The sequence below is a fragment of the Thamnophis sirtalis genome, unplaced genomic scaffold (genome assembly GCF_051295495.1).
Source record: "Thamnophis sirtalis isolate CommonGarterSnake01/CBP01778 unplaced genomic scaffold, rThaSir2_p1.2 scaffold_3, whole genome shotgun sequence".
Lineage (NCBI taxonomy): Eukaryota > Metazoa > Chordata > Lepidosauria > Squamata > Natricidae > Thamnophis > Thamnophis sirtalis.
In genome coordinates, this window is record NW_028261383.1 from 141,091,033 (window position 1) to 141,106,991 (window position 15,959).

General features: G+C 42.0%; 1 protein-coding gene across 1 annotated transcript; it reads right to left on the minus strand.

Moving 5' to 3' along the window:
• Window positions 1-655: 655 nt before the first annotated feature.
• Window positions 656-12,720, minus strand: CUNH17orf58 (chromosome unknown C17orf58 homolog). The gene is made up of 6 exons (XM_087710247.1): window positions 12,527-12,720; window positions 10,400-10,540; window positions 7,243-7,881; window positions 5,012-5,092; window positions 4,267-4,458; window positions 656-2,910 (listed from the first exon to the last, which is right to left on the minus strand). Exons 1-6 carry the CDS (start codon window positions 12,603-12,605, stop codon window positions 2,720-2,722), a joined length of 1,323 nt encoding a protein of 440 aa, XP_087566373.1. The 5' UTR covers window positions 12,606-12,720; the 3' UTR covers window positions 656-2,719.
• Between the last annotated feature and the right edge of the window lie 3,239 nt (window positions 12,721-15,959).

The window sequence follows — 15,959 nt, forward strand, 5'->3', positions numbered from 1 at the left end:
ACAAATGTTCCTTTCGATTGTGAAAGATTTGATGCTGTTACAAGTAGTTGCCTGTATTTGTATAGGTGATTTAGGTATGCAACAGGAAACTGATTGCTCCATTAAAATTAGATCATTATTGTGAAGTGCTTTTAAAACATTCTTAAGCCCTACGTTAAATAAATGTTACTAATTGTCTTAGAGCCTGTGGGCTGAGATCCTTAATTTCTATGGATTCTGACTTCCTTTTTTGCTCAAAATTCAGCATCACATGGATGGCATGGCATAGGCTTTGAGAAATAGAAAATTAGTCTCTGGGCCTTTGTTATCTATGGAACATATTTACGAATCCATGGAAAAGCCTTATTGTCATGCAATGGTGGGATTCAAATTTTTTTACTACCAGTTCTGTGGGAGTGGCATGACTTGGTAGGCATGGCAGGGGAAGGATACTGTAAAACCTCCATTTCCTCTCCACTCCAGGCTGAAGATTACTGCAAAATCCCCTTTTCGTCTCGATCAGCTGGGACTCGGGAGGCAGAGAATAGATGCGGGTCAGAGGTGGTATTTACCGGTTCTCCAAACCACACAAAATTTACACTACTGGTTCTCCAGAACTGGTCAGAACCTGCTGAATGCCACCTCTGTTGTCATGTAATAAACACACCATGCTTCATCACAGTAAAGAGGCGATTTTAATTCTAGACAAGAACAAAATGACATGCAAGTGAAACCTGTGAATCAAAGCTTTCATGTGATTGACATCCAATAGTTTTTAAAACTTCATACATTGTTTGTTAGGGTAATTTAATAGAGGTATCATTTGTTACAACTACACTATTTTCAAAACTGATGCTGTACATTTCCTTCTTCAAAGAAAATCTTGTAATGGAAGACTCTAGGATCACACAGACACATACCTACAGTAGATGTATCTGTTACATACAGAATGCAAAATAAGGAAATGAATGCAAAGATAAATTGGACACAAGCTACTTCCCCTCTTCCTCCCACTTACAGACTGCTGCCAGGAAATCTTATTTGTGATAATAAAGAGCTTTCATTGAAGACACCTTGGGAAAGTTTCAGGGCTGACATAACACCACATGGACTTAATATTTAATATTTAATACTTAATATTTCCTGCTTCTTAGAAATATATGAACCTGTTTGAAATTCTGATATCTGAAGTGAAGAGGCATTTATTAAGGTTTTGCTCGTACTGTGTTAAAAACTCCTAAATGATTCCAGTCCTAGCTGGCTGGGTAAAAAATGTTATAGTGACAGAGAATGCTGACAGAGAATGCTGATGACTCTACCTTTAGATTATTAAACCAAGTACGCTCACGCTAAATTATTCCAACCCAAAATTCACTTGCTTAGTGTCATTGGTGTCTGCATTTTTCCAACCCATTCACTTTTCCCCCTCCTAGATTTTACAATTCTGATACAATATTGTAATTATTTCTAGCAGTATTAACACTTTCTTTTACATCGCTGCCATATTCCTGTCATATAGCGTTCGCATTTGAATTCACATCACTTATATAAATATCTCTCAAAATGTTTCAATGCTTTATTTCTATATTAGCAATAGCATTTATGAACTCATTAATAAAACTGACCAACTATTTGATAACACTTTATATATTTAGTTTATATCACTTTTTTTTACAGTTGTGAAAGTCACAATTTGAACTTTAGAAATGAATGCAGAACTACATATAATACTTGACTTAGTGGCAGTTTGAAGTGATGATGCACCCATGAACATTTGTCTGAAACGGTATAGGGTTTCCTGCCTAGGCAGGGGGTTGGACTAGAAGACCTCCAAGGTCCCTTCCAACTCTGCTATTGTATTGTATTAATTATTTTTTGTGGCTGAAGATGTTCTGCAAATTTAACCCATTTAACAAAATTATAATTCTAAGTAGTCTCTGAACCAAAAAAAAACAAAAACAAAAAAAACAGAGGGACTTGCAACTTGGTTTCAAAGTTCCAACATCCGCTCCTCACTCTCAATCACGTCTGTGTTTTGTGTGCTCAGCAATCAGCCCACATTGACAGCTATGTGCAGTGCCTTGTGGTCATGTGACCGTGATTTATGACACTTTTGCCAGAAATCGGCATTTACTTCTGGTTTCCAACAAAAAAAGTCCCAAAGTAGACAAATCGCTTCGCTTAAGGACTGTGGCATTTGCTTAATAACCGTTCCAAAACAAGGTAAAAATGAGTCACCTGATGACTCATGACTGTCATGGCGTACAACTGTAATCCCTAAGGTCAATTACAGTCATATGACAAGGACCACCTGTATTGATGTTGTGGAATAGAATTATTAGCTAGGAGCTAATAATCATGAAGTACAGTATATCACAGAAGTGAGTACACACCTCACATTTTGTAAATATTTAAGTATATCTTTTCATGTGACAACACTGAAGAAAGTATGTAGAAGATAATCTCTAAAGGTACCTGGATAGCTGGTTGACTTCGATCTGACCAAGCAGATCAGTTAATAGAGATTAATTACAGGGAGTAAATATCATGCCTTGATAACTGGGTGATAAAATTAAAGAGACTGCAGCAGGCTCCAGTTCCTTCTTTTAACAGCAAAAGCAAGCGATTTTTCAGACCAAAAGTGTTATCGGCCTGTAGCAAAACCAGAGAACATTTTTTATCCACCTGTCACTCCAAAACTGCTTTCAGAGCCAGAGAAAGTGATGGCAGAGTTGCCTTCTCATCCACACTTGGACCGAGCTGCCCCTTGCACCTTTTGATCCCGCCTTCTGTTGAACCTCTTCATGTAGCTGTTGCCTCTGCAAAGGAGTCCGTCTCCCGGCCGCAGACGGCCTCTCACCAGCCCTTGCAGAAGCGAAGGCAGTTGCCTTCTTCGGTGATAGAGGTGACCCATCACAATGTACCTGCCACCTGCAAAATAAGAAAAGCTACATCTCAGAAGGGTCTCTGGAACACGATTGTCTCCAAGGAGAATAAGTTCACCCATTTCTGATTTAAGGCTCTTGCCAGTAGAAAGTCATATCCTCCAATCCTTCTCTCTGCAACATTTTCTTCCTTCGATCCTAATGGTAGGAACTAAGGTAAACAGCACAACTCTTCATTCTGAACTTCTTGGGGCCATATTATAAAACCAGGCTGCATAATCTGCATAATCACTGAAGACAATGGAACATTTCCATAAGGAACTTCATCTCCATACTAGGCCTGTCATTTCCCATTAATTACATGGCTTGTTAGTATACTCCGAATGCAGCGGATTCCATTGGATGAAGAAGAGTTGGCTATCTTTCTTGTAGCCCTTTTGGGGACAGTTTCTGGAAATATTTATTGTACTCCCTGCCACTGAGTCTAGTTTGGTTTGGGTACATCTCTGAGAGTCCCTATCCCTTACTTGCTGCCAATTAAAGATGTTAAGGCTTGCAGTAGAACAAAAAGAGAAGAGAAGAACAGTTTATTTGTTGTTCTTTGACCCAGATTCATGAATAACAAGGATGTATTTCCCCTTCAACCTCTATCCTCTTTTCCTTTTGCATTGTTTCTTAAATTACAAGCATGCAAGAAAAGAAGGATTTGTCTTACTGACCAGTTGCATGTAGACACTGCATATTCTAATGATCCTTCCTTCCTTCCTTCCTTCCTTCCTTCCTTCCTTCCTTCCTTCCTTCCTTCCTTCCTTCCTTCCTTCCTTCCTTTTGCCCTCCCATTCTTCCTGATGGCCCTGAGCTAGGCTGTGTCAGACTTGAGAAGGTTGTTTGGTTGGGGAGTTTGGGCAATTCAATTGTCCATATATCCTTAAATTGTGAAGGTTGAGAAACACTAATCTAGAGAACAAGTGCTTACGTGCCCAATTCAATGTGATTTGAGGGGGATGAGAATTACAGAAAAGGCCTTCCCAGTCGTACTTATTATGTGGAATACTATACATTGCCCTTGGTGATATGCTTGGCCTCTTGTACTTGACCTTTTCAGAGCTTCTAAAGAGACATTGAGACTTGGGTGGCATACAAGATAGAGAGGGAGAGACACAGAGATGATAGGTTAAATGGATGATAGGAAATGATAGAGATAGATGATAATAGAGATAGAGATGATAGCAATAGATAGGTGATAGATGATAGATAGATAGATAGATAGATAGATAGATAGATAGATAGATAGATAGACAGACAGACAGACAGACAGACAGACAGACAGACAGACAGACAGATGATAGGAGAGAGAGAGAGAGAATGATAGAGATTAGGAGAAAAGGCTTTCTTTATTTACCGAGCTGAAAGTCTGGACAGTGTTTGCTACAATTCAGGGCATCCACAACAAGCATTTGAGCTCGAAAGAAGTAACCATCAGGGTTGAGGAACAGCCGATTTGTCTTGTAGAGTCCATTTTTGTTCACCAGCATGGTCACCAAATACGTTCCTTTGTATATCATGGCAATATCATGAACAATTCCATTCACCGCTTTTTATAAAGAAAAGAGTGGAAAATTAAGTGGGATGTTGCCTTTCATTTTACAATGAAGGAAGGCTATTTCTAAAAAAAAAAGCATTGCATAATATAAACCGCCTTCAGTGTGCATGCGATATTGTTAAAATGCCATTAAGTACTGTGAGAATGTGGAAAAGAAAATGTCCTCAGTATTTGGTTAAGAGCGTGCTCCAACAGGCAAGATATTTTAAGCCCTGTAAAATGTATTTTTGCTTCTTCCTAGTTTTCTCATGTACGGTATATTTTGAGTTTGGGTCACAATAAAGCTATGCTAGCAATAGGAAGCCTGAAACATTTAATCCAACTGAATTTAATAGCAGTCTAAAAAAACTAGTACAGTTAAATTGGATGTTATCCCTATCCCCGATTTTGAAGGGAAGGGAAGAAATTATTCTCTCTGGCCCCCTGAGATAATTTTATTTGGTAGTTCTATGAAACAATAACAGAAAATGCTTGGAAAAGAAATTATATTTACAAGTAACATGAGTGCATGAACTATGCCCACCAGTTAACAGGGTGATCTTACCAAATTCACTGCTACAGTAAGCCTCTACTTCCTCCCGTTCCCTCTTGCAACCAGTCAAACATACTTCTAGATTGTCAACATCTATAATAAAATCAAAATGAACAGAAATGAGTGTGAAGGAATGCAAAGAGAGAAGGATCCATCTTAATAATTACAATAATCAGGCAATGAAACCCATGAATAAACGAATCTCTGATGACTCTTAGTTACTTCTAAGATGTTTCAGATATCATTAATTTTCTAGTATGAAACAGCTCTACCTTAGCTTATCAGAGAGCTGCAACTTACAAAAGTAGTCCTTAGTTAATGGCCAGTTGCTTAGCAACCGAATTTACAATGGAGATCCCTCCCCCGCAAAAAAAATATATTTACAATCTGGTTCTGGAATTCCCATGGCTGTATGCCCACCCCTGTGGTCACAGGAGCACATTTCATGCTCTTGGCAGCTGGCTCACTTTTATGGTCCTTTGCAATGTTCCATGGTCACATGACCACGTTGGTTTCTGGCCTTTTTAAACAGTTTCCTGCAGAAAAATGTTCATAAGAATATATTGATTAATGACCACTTCAAAAGACATGAAATTGGGTCCAATCATGTGAGTGCCTTAACTTAAAACCATCATGGCTTACAATGGAAATTCCAAGATCAGTTATGTTTGCAAGACAAGGACTATTGTAGGCCTCTTTTTTCTGAGTCAGAAGTAGAACCCAAAAATAAAATATTTTAGGGAAACTCTGATGGGAGGTTGACAGATGATAAAAATTTGCAGTTGGTTTTCTGATCAGAAAACATTATCTAAAACCATTGTGATTGGTACTGTCTCAATGTTAATGATCGAATATTCCTCTTGTCCAATTATCATAGTGAGCAAAGCTGAGTTCCTGGATGGTAGTGTCCTCTCCCAAAACCTTCAGGATCTTCACAACTTAACCTTGCTTTCTGTCCTGGGATAGCAGCTCAGTAATTCCTGGCACCAGTCCTATCTTCCATGGACATGCTTAAAACGTCAGCTTCCCAGCAAGTTCCCTCCTAACCAGGGGTGGGCTTTAAAAATTTCAGCAATGGGTTCTCTGTCCAGTTGCTGGGTGAGCGTGGGTGGCTATGGTGAGCCTACTCGGCCTCGTGCACCATGGCTGGAGGGAGGCCCATTTTCTGCCCTCCCCAGGCTCCAGAGACTTTCCTCGAGCCTCTGGAAGGCTGAAAACTGCCTCCCAGGCTCCAGAGGCCTTCCAGAGGTCAGAAATGAGGACATTTCCAGCCTTCTGGAATTTCCAGGAGGCCTGTTTTTCCCCCTCCCTGAGCCTCCGTGTGGGCCTTGCATTTACCTCACACCCAAAACAGGCCACGTGGAGACTCCTGGAAAGGGCAAGGTGGGGTGGGAGGGGAAGGGCAGGTGGAGCGGGGCCCGCCAGGGGTGGGATTTGGAGGTTCTCCAACCTAGCCATAATGTTAGCTACAGGTTCTCCCGAACCCGGACAAACCTGTATCAGCCCACCCCTGCTCCTAACATCCAGTATGTAGAGGGTATTTAAACTGTGCTGATTTTCTAATGATTTAAAACAGTACAAATGAAATAGTTTTGCTACAGCACTGCTTCTTGGCTGTATAACATCTGAGTTTGTGACCAGAACTATGCCGTCATCTCCCCTTCCCTCCAGGAGGTAACCCAATTACACAGGTGATAAAGAGGGAGAAAAACACATTATTTTTAAAGAATAGGGAAAAAAATAATTTGTTGAGTGCAAAAGTTTAAAATTATAAATATATAAATATGCATTGTTGAAGAATCTGGAATACTGGTAGTCCTCATCTTACAACCACAATTGAGCCCAAAATTTCTGTCACCAAGCGAAAGATTTGTTCAGTTAGTTTTGTCCCATTTTATGGCCTTTTGTGCCACAGTTGTGAAGTGAATCACTTAAGTATTTAAGTTAGTAACCTAGTTGTTAAATGAATCTGGCTTCCCCATTGACTTTGCTTGTCAGAAGATCGCAAAAGGTGACCACACATGATCACGGGACACAGCAACCATCATAAATATGAATCAGTTGCCAAGAATCCAAGTGTTGAGCACATGACCATGGATGCTGCAAAGCTCGTAACTGAGAAAAATGGTCGTAAGTCACTTTATTCAGTGACGTTCTAACTTTGAATAGTCACCAAATGAACTGTTGTAAATTGAGGACGGCCTACATATTTTTGATTGATTACATGCTCTCAAGTTGCTTACCAATCTTAAAGGCGCTAAAGTCTTTCAGTAAGCTCGGAGTCTGTCGGTTTGTGAACCAATAGGGTTTAGTGATATTTCGGAAGAAACCATGGAATTTGTGGTAAGGGTTTTTCTTCCCAGGCCGGTTGAGTTGATTCAAATCACCAAAGTGTTGACCAACATTTGACCCTGTGTTTTTCAACATGGATGCTTCCACTAGAAGTCTGCCTTGGCAGTGGGGATATCCAGGTGGATGGAAGGAAGTAGAGATGCTGTTGGCAGATTCCAAGCGGAGATGGTTTCTGCTGATTTGGTTCCTTTGACTCAAGTAAGTGGTAGCGAGAGAGGCCTCCTCATGACTAAGGGAAGGAAGGCCTTTGGCATCCCGCAAGGACTGCTTCCTTAAGCCTGTCTGATTCTCCACTGATTTTTTCACATTTTTCCTTTTATCCAAGAGTAGCTGGAGTGTGTTTAATGCTTTCACTTCCAAAGGATTCCACTCATCTCGAGATAAGAACTGGTCCTTCGTGTGCTCAGCCGTCTCGATGTAGCTAATGCCGCTGCCTCGTAGAGACTTGTTCTGGGAAGGAGTGGCAACCCCAGACCCATAAGCATCCTTGTTCAATATCTTCACCGATTTTCCAGCATGGGATAGTGTCCCTGTGTTCCAAAACACACACACACACAAACAAAAGAGAGACTTTAAAGGATGAGAACAATGAGGGATCCTTGGTGTTCTCTGAGACGAGATGTGATGAGAACAATGGTCTATCACCATGATGGCAAACCCATGGCACGTGTGCCAGAAGTGAAGATCCAAAGACAGCTCTCCGGGCACGCCAGCCATCGCCCATTGCTCTTCCAGGTTCCAACTAGTCTTCGCGCATGTGGGAATGCTGGAAGAGCTTAACTGGAAGAGCAGCCCTCTGATGTGCATGCATGCACCGGGAAGTTGAGCTTCTTGTTTCTGGCGTCCACATACGTGCTGGCAGCTGGTCTTTGTGCATGCTGGAAACCGTAAAGCTCAGCTTCCAGGCACCCAAGGGTGCTGCTCTTCCGGTTTTCGACACTCCCCCATGTGCATGCTCCCATTTCGGCACTTGATGCCAAAAAGGTTTGCCAACACTGGTCTATCATGTGAGTTCTGAAACCACACCAATATTATGGGATCTTCCTCACGGAATTCTTCTTGAAAAGATAATCTTAGTAAGAAACTTTGGAAATAAAAGCAATGCTGGTGAGATGTGGGTTGGGCAAGGGAGCAATGGGTGCAGGATTTTAAATGTGAGAATCACTTGTCCTTTTATTTACTAATTGCAAAGCCTTTGAATTGGGGACAGGCAATATATTTACACAAAGTAAATATTGTGTGGCTTTTATGCTTCTGAACTAACTGGATGGTCTGGTATTTGCCAGAATTGGTCCTTTTCTATCCTGCCTCGTCTCCTTTGTCTTCCTTGCACAACACATTGAGATACTTGAAATAGCCGTTCTGAGCAGTAACCACTGGAGCAATACCTCAACAAGGACTGGAGCTGGCTTGACTTGGTGACAGTGCTACATTTCCAAAGCCATTCTTACTTAGCCATTAACATCAGAGTGAAATCTCAGAATCAAATTACTGCAAAAGGCAATATTCCAGTACACAACGCAGAGTATCATCGGCCACCTTGATCATTCCTGTCCAGGGAGGACTGAGAATTGTGCAACAAATATGAAGGGCAGATTTGCTTGAGGAAGATTGTAGCTGTAGAGCAGGGGTATCAAACTCAATTTCATTGAGGGCTGCATCAGGGTTATGTTTGACCTTGCGGACTGGGTGGGCGTGGCCAGCTTGACATCACTTGTGTTCGGGGTGCCTATGGTGGCCCATGGTATCTCTGCCAGTGAAAACCGAGCTTGGGAGGCTGCGATGGCCTCCTGCAACCCTCTGCCAGTGAAAACGGAGCTCGCTCCATTTTCGCTGGCAGAGGGTTGCAGGAGGCCATCGCAGCCTCCCAAGTGCTGTTTTCACTGGCAGAGACACCACAGGCCGGTCCTTCGCTGTTTCCAGGGTGGCCCTGTGGGTCAGATCTAAGCACCCCGCTGGCTGGATCCTTCCCGCAGGCCTTGAGTTTGTCACTCCTGATGTAGAGCAAGCACAGATCTGGGAGTTTCCCTCCCAGATATGCCAAATGTTGAAGGTGTACCACAAGGAATGTTCTGGCATCTTTCAGCTAAGGCTTCATTATTTGCACAAAGTTTATTTAAAAGAGGGAGGGGGGGCAGCCCTGCAGTGGTCACACAGGAGCATGAAGATCTAACATTTTCCCCTGTTTGTGTTACAAATTAAAAACACAATTTATAAACAAAATTGTTTCTAAAAAAAGAAAACTGGATGTCTAGGGAGCATCCGGGGAGCAAGGTTCACATCGTATCCTGGTCTCATTGTTTAAATGTATCTGACAAACATGATGTTTAATTTTCCCATCCATGAGAAGCTTTGTGGAGGTTTGTTGACAATGTCATTTGCGTTATTTAAGGCCTGTCACCAGCTTTGCATGGGTGATGCATAATTATTTAGACTTAAAGGCAAAAACAGTTGTTCAAATACTCTCCAAAAGACCTTGGATCTACCTTGGATCATGTTTATTTAGGTGGTATATTTATGGGTGTGACATCTAAAGCAAGAATGTTTAAGATGGCACCGCTAATGAACTTGAATTTATGGAATATGCAGCAGGATTCTCAGTTTCTAAAACTACCACCCTTAAGTTTATTTTTTCCTATTTAATTTGTATATACGTTTTAAATTAATGTCTTGAAATTTGTCTACTTTCACATAGCTATCCTAAGCAAATTAGATAAATTATAAACTTCTTCAACTTGGTGGGTTTTTTAAAAACTTCTTGTAGCAAGCTACCTTATTTATTTGCAACAAGCATGGGAAAGAGGGTAATCATGAAATGTGGTTGACAAAGCAAAGAATGATTATAATGACTACCAGTTTCATGTTCCACACATCAATTTCTTTAACCAAGTGTTTCAGTACATCGAAGCTGAGATTTTCCCAGGCAGAAGAACAAATGGTGGTTGCCTCAAATTCCAACTTTCCTTTCCCACCTGGGATGCCATTTGTCAGCAAATAGAATTTTTGATTCTAAATATATATATAAGCATATACACAAACAAACCTTACATGGTTGGTTCGGGGTTCCTATGGCTGATTCTGATGGTTGGTTCAAGTCCACTTCCCAAGTCTCCTGTCTGTTGACTTCATCATTTATTTGTCTCTTTCCCATGACAACAGCTGGCGCAAACAAAGATTGCCCGGTTTCGCCTGTGAAAAGCAGAACATTGCCATGAAGTGAAGGAAGATTAATGTGGAGATGTGGAGAGTTCAGTGCTGCAGGCAGCTTTTCCACCTCAACATGTTCCTTTCTCTTCATCTCTCTACCCCATCAACATTATTCTGCTTTGATCAACCAAGCCTTTCATTTTTGCTGCGCCTGAGATGATCGCCGTCATCACCAAATTTGAAGGGAGAGATGAAAGATTAGGTTTTCATCAAATGCTGATTTATTTATGTAAATATTGCGTAAGAGAAGGTTCTCATGTATGCACTATCCGTTGCCCCATTTATAGTACAAGATGTATTATTAGTTTACATTTTATATCTGCAAAGCATGTTGTGGTGTATGAATCATAAGCAATCAGAACAGCATGATTTTCTCTCACAGGGTTGGTTGACTTTAATGAAATACGCAGCTGGATTGAAAAACACCAAGCAATTATCTGTAACATTTAGGACATAGAAATTAGGAGACATCTGGGATTAAGGTACAGTTCAGCCACTAGACACAAACCTTCAACTTAATTTGCATTGCTGGATGGTTGGCAAAGGAAAATAAAATGAGTCATGTCATGAAATTATTGGTGAAAAGCCAGAATAAAGGAGTGCAATAATAAGAATACCCCCAGGTATTTCATGGATAATTAATTACCTACGTACTGCCTAATTTATTTTAGTTAATTACTTCTGGGCAAGAGAGAGAGAAAATATAGCCTGATTTACACTGTTTTAGATTAACCAGGATTGCTTAAATCATTGATTAGTTTATTATTAAATGGAGAGGGGTTGGGAATCTGGGTGGTTAAGAATAATGTCACAAAATGAATTTAAGTGATTGGCATCTGAGTTCAGGGCATGTTTATTCAGAAACAGGCCTAGTCAAATTCAATAGAGTTCAGTCCCAGAATTGCAACTTTCATCAAGCGCAGGAGAGATTATCATTACCCTCCACCCCCTTTCACAACCAAATATCACCATTTTTTTTTAAGTCACATCAATTTACACAGCAGTAATGTAATGTAGAATTTGGTTATTCCCTTTTATTCCTTATCATAATTTAGGAACCACAGGACTCCCTCGCAAAGAAATGCGATGCCTCTGCCTCTTCCACTCACTCCCTTCTACAGAACAACCAAAAGGGGACAAAATGTTGCTTTTGACAGCAGTTTAGTTACCAAACTAGACACCAGGGAGAGTTCTAGTCCCGCTTTAGGCAGAAAAACAGCTGGGTGACTTTGGGCCAGCCACTTTCTCTCAGCCCTAGTAAGGAGGCAAAGAGAAACTGCTCCCTGAAAAAATCTCATCAAGGAAACCTCAGGGACTTGCCCAGGCGGTCTCCAAAAAGAAAAGAAAAATATTTTTGAATTTCCTTCTTTTTCTCTCTCCCATTTACTGCAGGGAAAATCAAGTTCTGTGTCCCCCCCCCCTCCATTCCCAATCCAGTTCCCCTTCCTCTTCCGAAGACGCTCCTGTCCCAGGGAAGAAGGGGCGCCTAACCTCATCCTGCCCGCCTCTTTCTCGTCCCCACCTGCCGCCTCCCGAGCTCTTGCAACCCACCCGGGATTCCCGAGGGTCAGCCCTCCGCGAGCTGAGCGCACCCCGAAAACACGCTCGGCCGGAGGCAACAGGTCGGGGAAAGACGGGGAAGCCCCCCACCCCACCCCACCCCAAGGAAAATACGAGGCTTCGAAGCTGCGCGGGGCAGGGAGGCAGCTTTTGCGGAGAGGGTTGAAGCGACGAGGCAGAAAGAAAGAAACCCGCGTTCGCCCACCAGCCGTCCTCTCGTCCACGGGTAAACCCGCCGGGCGCGTCCAGAGGACGGAGGACCCCCGCAGCCCTTCTGAGGAGAGGCGCTGCCCCAGCCCGGAGAAAAGGCGGCGGCGCCTCTGAGGACAAATTTGGCGGCGGGGAGGGGTGGGGAGGGGCTGCCTCGGCTCGACCTCCCCGTCCCACCTGAGCCTGGGACAGACTTACCTGCTACCCCGGAGGAAGGGAGCGAGGAGGAAGAGGAGGCCAAGGCGAAGCACAGGAGCCAGGCAGCTTCGGGTGTCATTGCAAAGGCGAGGCAGTCAGCCAATCTCTCCCCCCGCCTTTCCTCTCTCTCTCTTCTCTTTCTCCCCGTTTCTTTTTCCCCCTCTCCACCGCTCTCTTGCCCTCCTTCTCTTCTCTCTCTGTGTGTCTCTCTCTCCCTCCTCTCCCTGTCCCGCCCTCTCTCTCTCTGTCTCCCTCTCTCTGCCCCTTCTCCCACCCTCTCTCTCTCCTCTCCCTCTCTTTTCTTTCTCCCTTTCTCTCTATTTCTCCCTTTCCCCCTCTCCCTCTCTCTCTCTCTCTCTCTCTCTCTCTCTCTCTCTCTCTCTCTCTCTCTCTCTCTCTCTCTTTCAGTTTTGGCCCTCTCCGCCCGCCCCCACCGCCCCCATCCTAATGAGAGGCGTCCTTGGGGAGAACGGGACTCGGTCCTTGACGAGAGCCCAGGAACCAGACCAAATTGGGCTGCAAGTCCCGGCCACCCTCGCTGTCACCTTTCGACCCCTCCCCAAGCTATTGCTTCGCTTTCGGCTAGCCGGAGAGGGACGCTACCCCGATTTCAGTGGCTCCGGTTTAAATACCCTCCCCCCCCTCCCCGGCAATCGCACCACCTAAAAATCAAGCAGGTTGTCGAACGTCGGACCGCTCGGCGAGCAAAGCCGCTCAGCCTCAGGGCCGCCTTTCTTCCCGAGTTTGATTGCACAAAGGGTACGTCCTTCTTCGATTAAAGCTTCCTATTCCGAGGCAGTCTGCCTTGGGGAAAATGGGTACTCCGAACATACCCATGATTTTGCTCCAGTTCTCTGCCACTGTGTCAATGCTGTAGTATATGGTATGAAAATACCACTTTCACTACGATTATCTCTAACTCATTATCTTCTAATAACAGGAAATACTTCCAGAACAAGTAAGTCTTGGCACCACAATTGAGCCCAAAATTTCTGTTGCTAAGCGAGACATCAGTTGAGTTTTGCTCCATTTTATGACCTTTTTGCCAAGGTTGTTAAGTGAGTCACTGCAGTTGTTAAGTTAGTCACAAACTTAGTCACAAATCTGCCTTCCACCTTGACTGCGTGTCAGAAGGGTGCAAAAGGTGATCACATGACCCGGGGCACTATGTGTCATAAATATGAGTGAATTGCCTAGCACCCAAATTCTTATCTTCTGACAATGGAGATGCTACAATGGTTGTAAATGTGAAAAATGGTCATAAGTCACCTTTTTTCAGTGCCACTGTAACTTTGAATGTTCACTAAAAGAATTGTTGTTAGGCAACAGCTAACTGTATTTTAGTGGACGATCAGCAATTGTGTATTTTTTGCATGCTCAGGATAGAAGCCCAGCAGCTATTCGTATTATTATTCAACTATCTCCATAAGGTGTCTTTCCAACACTTTGCTCGTTATTGCTAAAGCAAGAACATCTCAGCACTAAACAGTATTTAGAAAAGGATTGAGAACTAGAAGAACTTGCTAAACTGCTTCCCTATCTCCTTTTTAAGGTTCCTCTTTTGGATGAGATATTCCTATCCTTCTCTCCTCCTCCTCCCCTAAATATTTTTAATACTCTAGAGAAATATGGAGAGAAAATTAAGTGGTGAATATTTATTACTGTTCTGCAGAAAGCACTTAAAACTAAAATGTTAAGTGTTAAACCTACTTAAGCTTCACCCAAACAACTAGGGATATGCAATATGCAATTATTAGATGCAGTTTGTACTAAAGGTGCTTTTTCAAAAGGCAACTGGACTTTGGTTTTTTCTTGAAGATGTTTTGATTCTCATCCAAGAAGCTTCTTCAGTTCTGACAGAATGGTGGAGAATAGCAATAGTACTTAGACTTATATATCGCTTCACAGTGCTTTACAGCCCTCTCTAAGTGGTTTACAGAGTCAGCATTTTGCCCCCAACAATCTGGGTCCTCATTTTACCCACCTCCAAAGGATGGAAGGTTGAATCAACCTTGAGTAAGACTGGAACTGCCAAATTGCAGGCAGAATGGAATGGAATGGAATGGAATAGAATAGAATAGATTTATTGGCCAAATGTGATTAGACATACAATGAATTTGTCTCTGGTGCAGAAGTTCTCAGTATACATGCAAAGCAACAATAAAAAGAATTTAATTAATTAAAATTAAAGTAAGTAAAAAGGACAGTAAATAAAGTAAATAAATAAACAAATAGATAATTTTCTGCTTTTGCAGGAGAAATTGGTGCAGTTTGTTTTCCTGCAAAAAAATGTCCAACTTCATAGTTTTAGGTTAATAAAATATATTTTCTTAATCCCTGCAATTACATGATGGACAATATGAAACTATCAAACTTGGGGTTTTGCTGCTTAGTAAGAAGCCTGCTATATTAAGGATGGCTTCAAACCAAGGCTTTCCTTCAAACTGCATATGAAATCAGTTTGCTTCCTGATGAGCAGTTAATAAAATGCAGTGAATAGAGACTCAAGGAATTGTAGAATGCAAAAGCAAGAAATAATTTAGTTCAGGATTGGGATATTGGACTTTAAAGAAAAAAGTCTTAGAAGGGAAATTTCCAGAATAATTCAAGTCTAAAAAGATGTGGTGAATTTTAGACCTTGGAAATAACGTTGACTTTATTTAATAAAAGATTAAGTGAAACAACAACTCTGAACTCTGCTTAATAAAGACTAATTTAATATTGCCGAACATTTGGGGTGGAGGGTGGTCAAAGGAGTTAAAGAAGAAGAATCCAAAGTTCTCTAAAGAAGGAAGTGTACAAAGATGAGTTCAGACTGAACATACTTTGTTTTAATTTGTGTGGGAAGGAGAGAGATGAAAGGAAAACCCCAGGAGTTCCAGGCTTTAAAAGATGATTAAATTAATGGAGGAAGTTAGGTTATATCATAAGATGATGTGACAATAAAATGGATCTCCATGTTTAGACGTAGTCTATAACTAGGAACCAATACTTTGCAGGAACCAAACAAAATGAAACAAACAAACAAACAAAAAACGGCAGTAGCTGACAGTTATGCATAACAGAGATCAGTTACCATGATAATCTAGGTAATCATGAGAAACAACAGTTTATTTACTGAAGGAGCTACAGTGAATGTGGACTTGGAATTTAAGGAGGATTTCTTGAGGGCAAAGCTAGCAGCAGAATGTTTGCTGGGGAGGGACTGTAAAATAGCTATAGATAAATTTACTATTTACATCTGTTGAAAGAAATGTCCTTCTGGATTTGGCTCCAAGTGGGCAAAAAGACACTGGAGACATGGAGGCTGCTTGGAAAGATGGTTTATTGGTGGACAGGGTCACATGGCTTGAGCCCTGAACAGAAAAGGTGATCACATGCTTCAATGTTAGTGGAGAAAAGAGAAAGGCCGACTGAGATGCTGAGTCCCTGG

Bases quoted from the DNA above. Each gene is read 5' to 3' on its own strand.
- CUNH17orf58 (XM_087710247.1), bottom strand. From the start codon at position 12,605: ATGACACCCGAAGCTGCCTGGCTCCTGTGCTTCGCCTTGGCCTCCTCT. The intron at 10,541-12,526 runs GTAAGTCTGTCC...TGCTTTTCACAG, and splicing joins CCCTTCCTCCGGGGTAGCAG to GCGAAACCGGGCAATCTTTG. The intron at 5,093-7,242 runs GTAAGCAACTTG...ATTTTATTATAG, and splicing joins CTTTAGCGCCTTTAAGATTG to ATGTTGACAATCTAGAAGTA.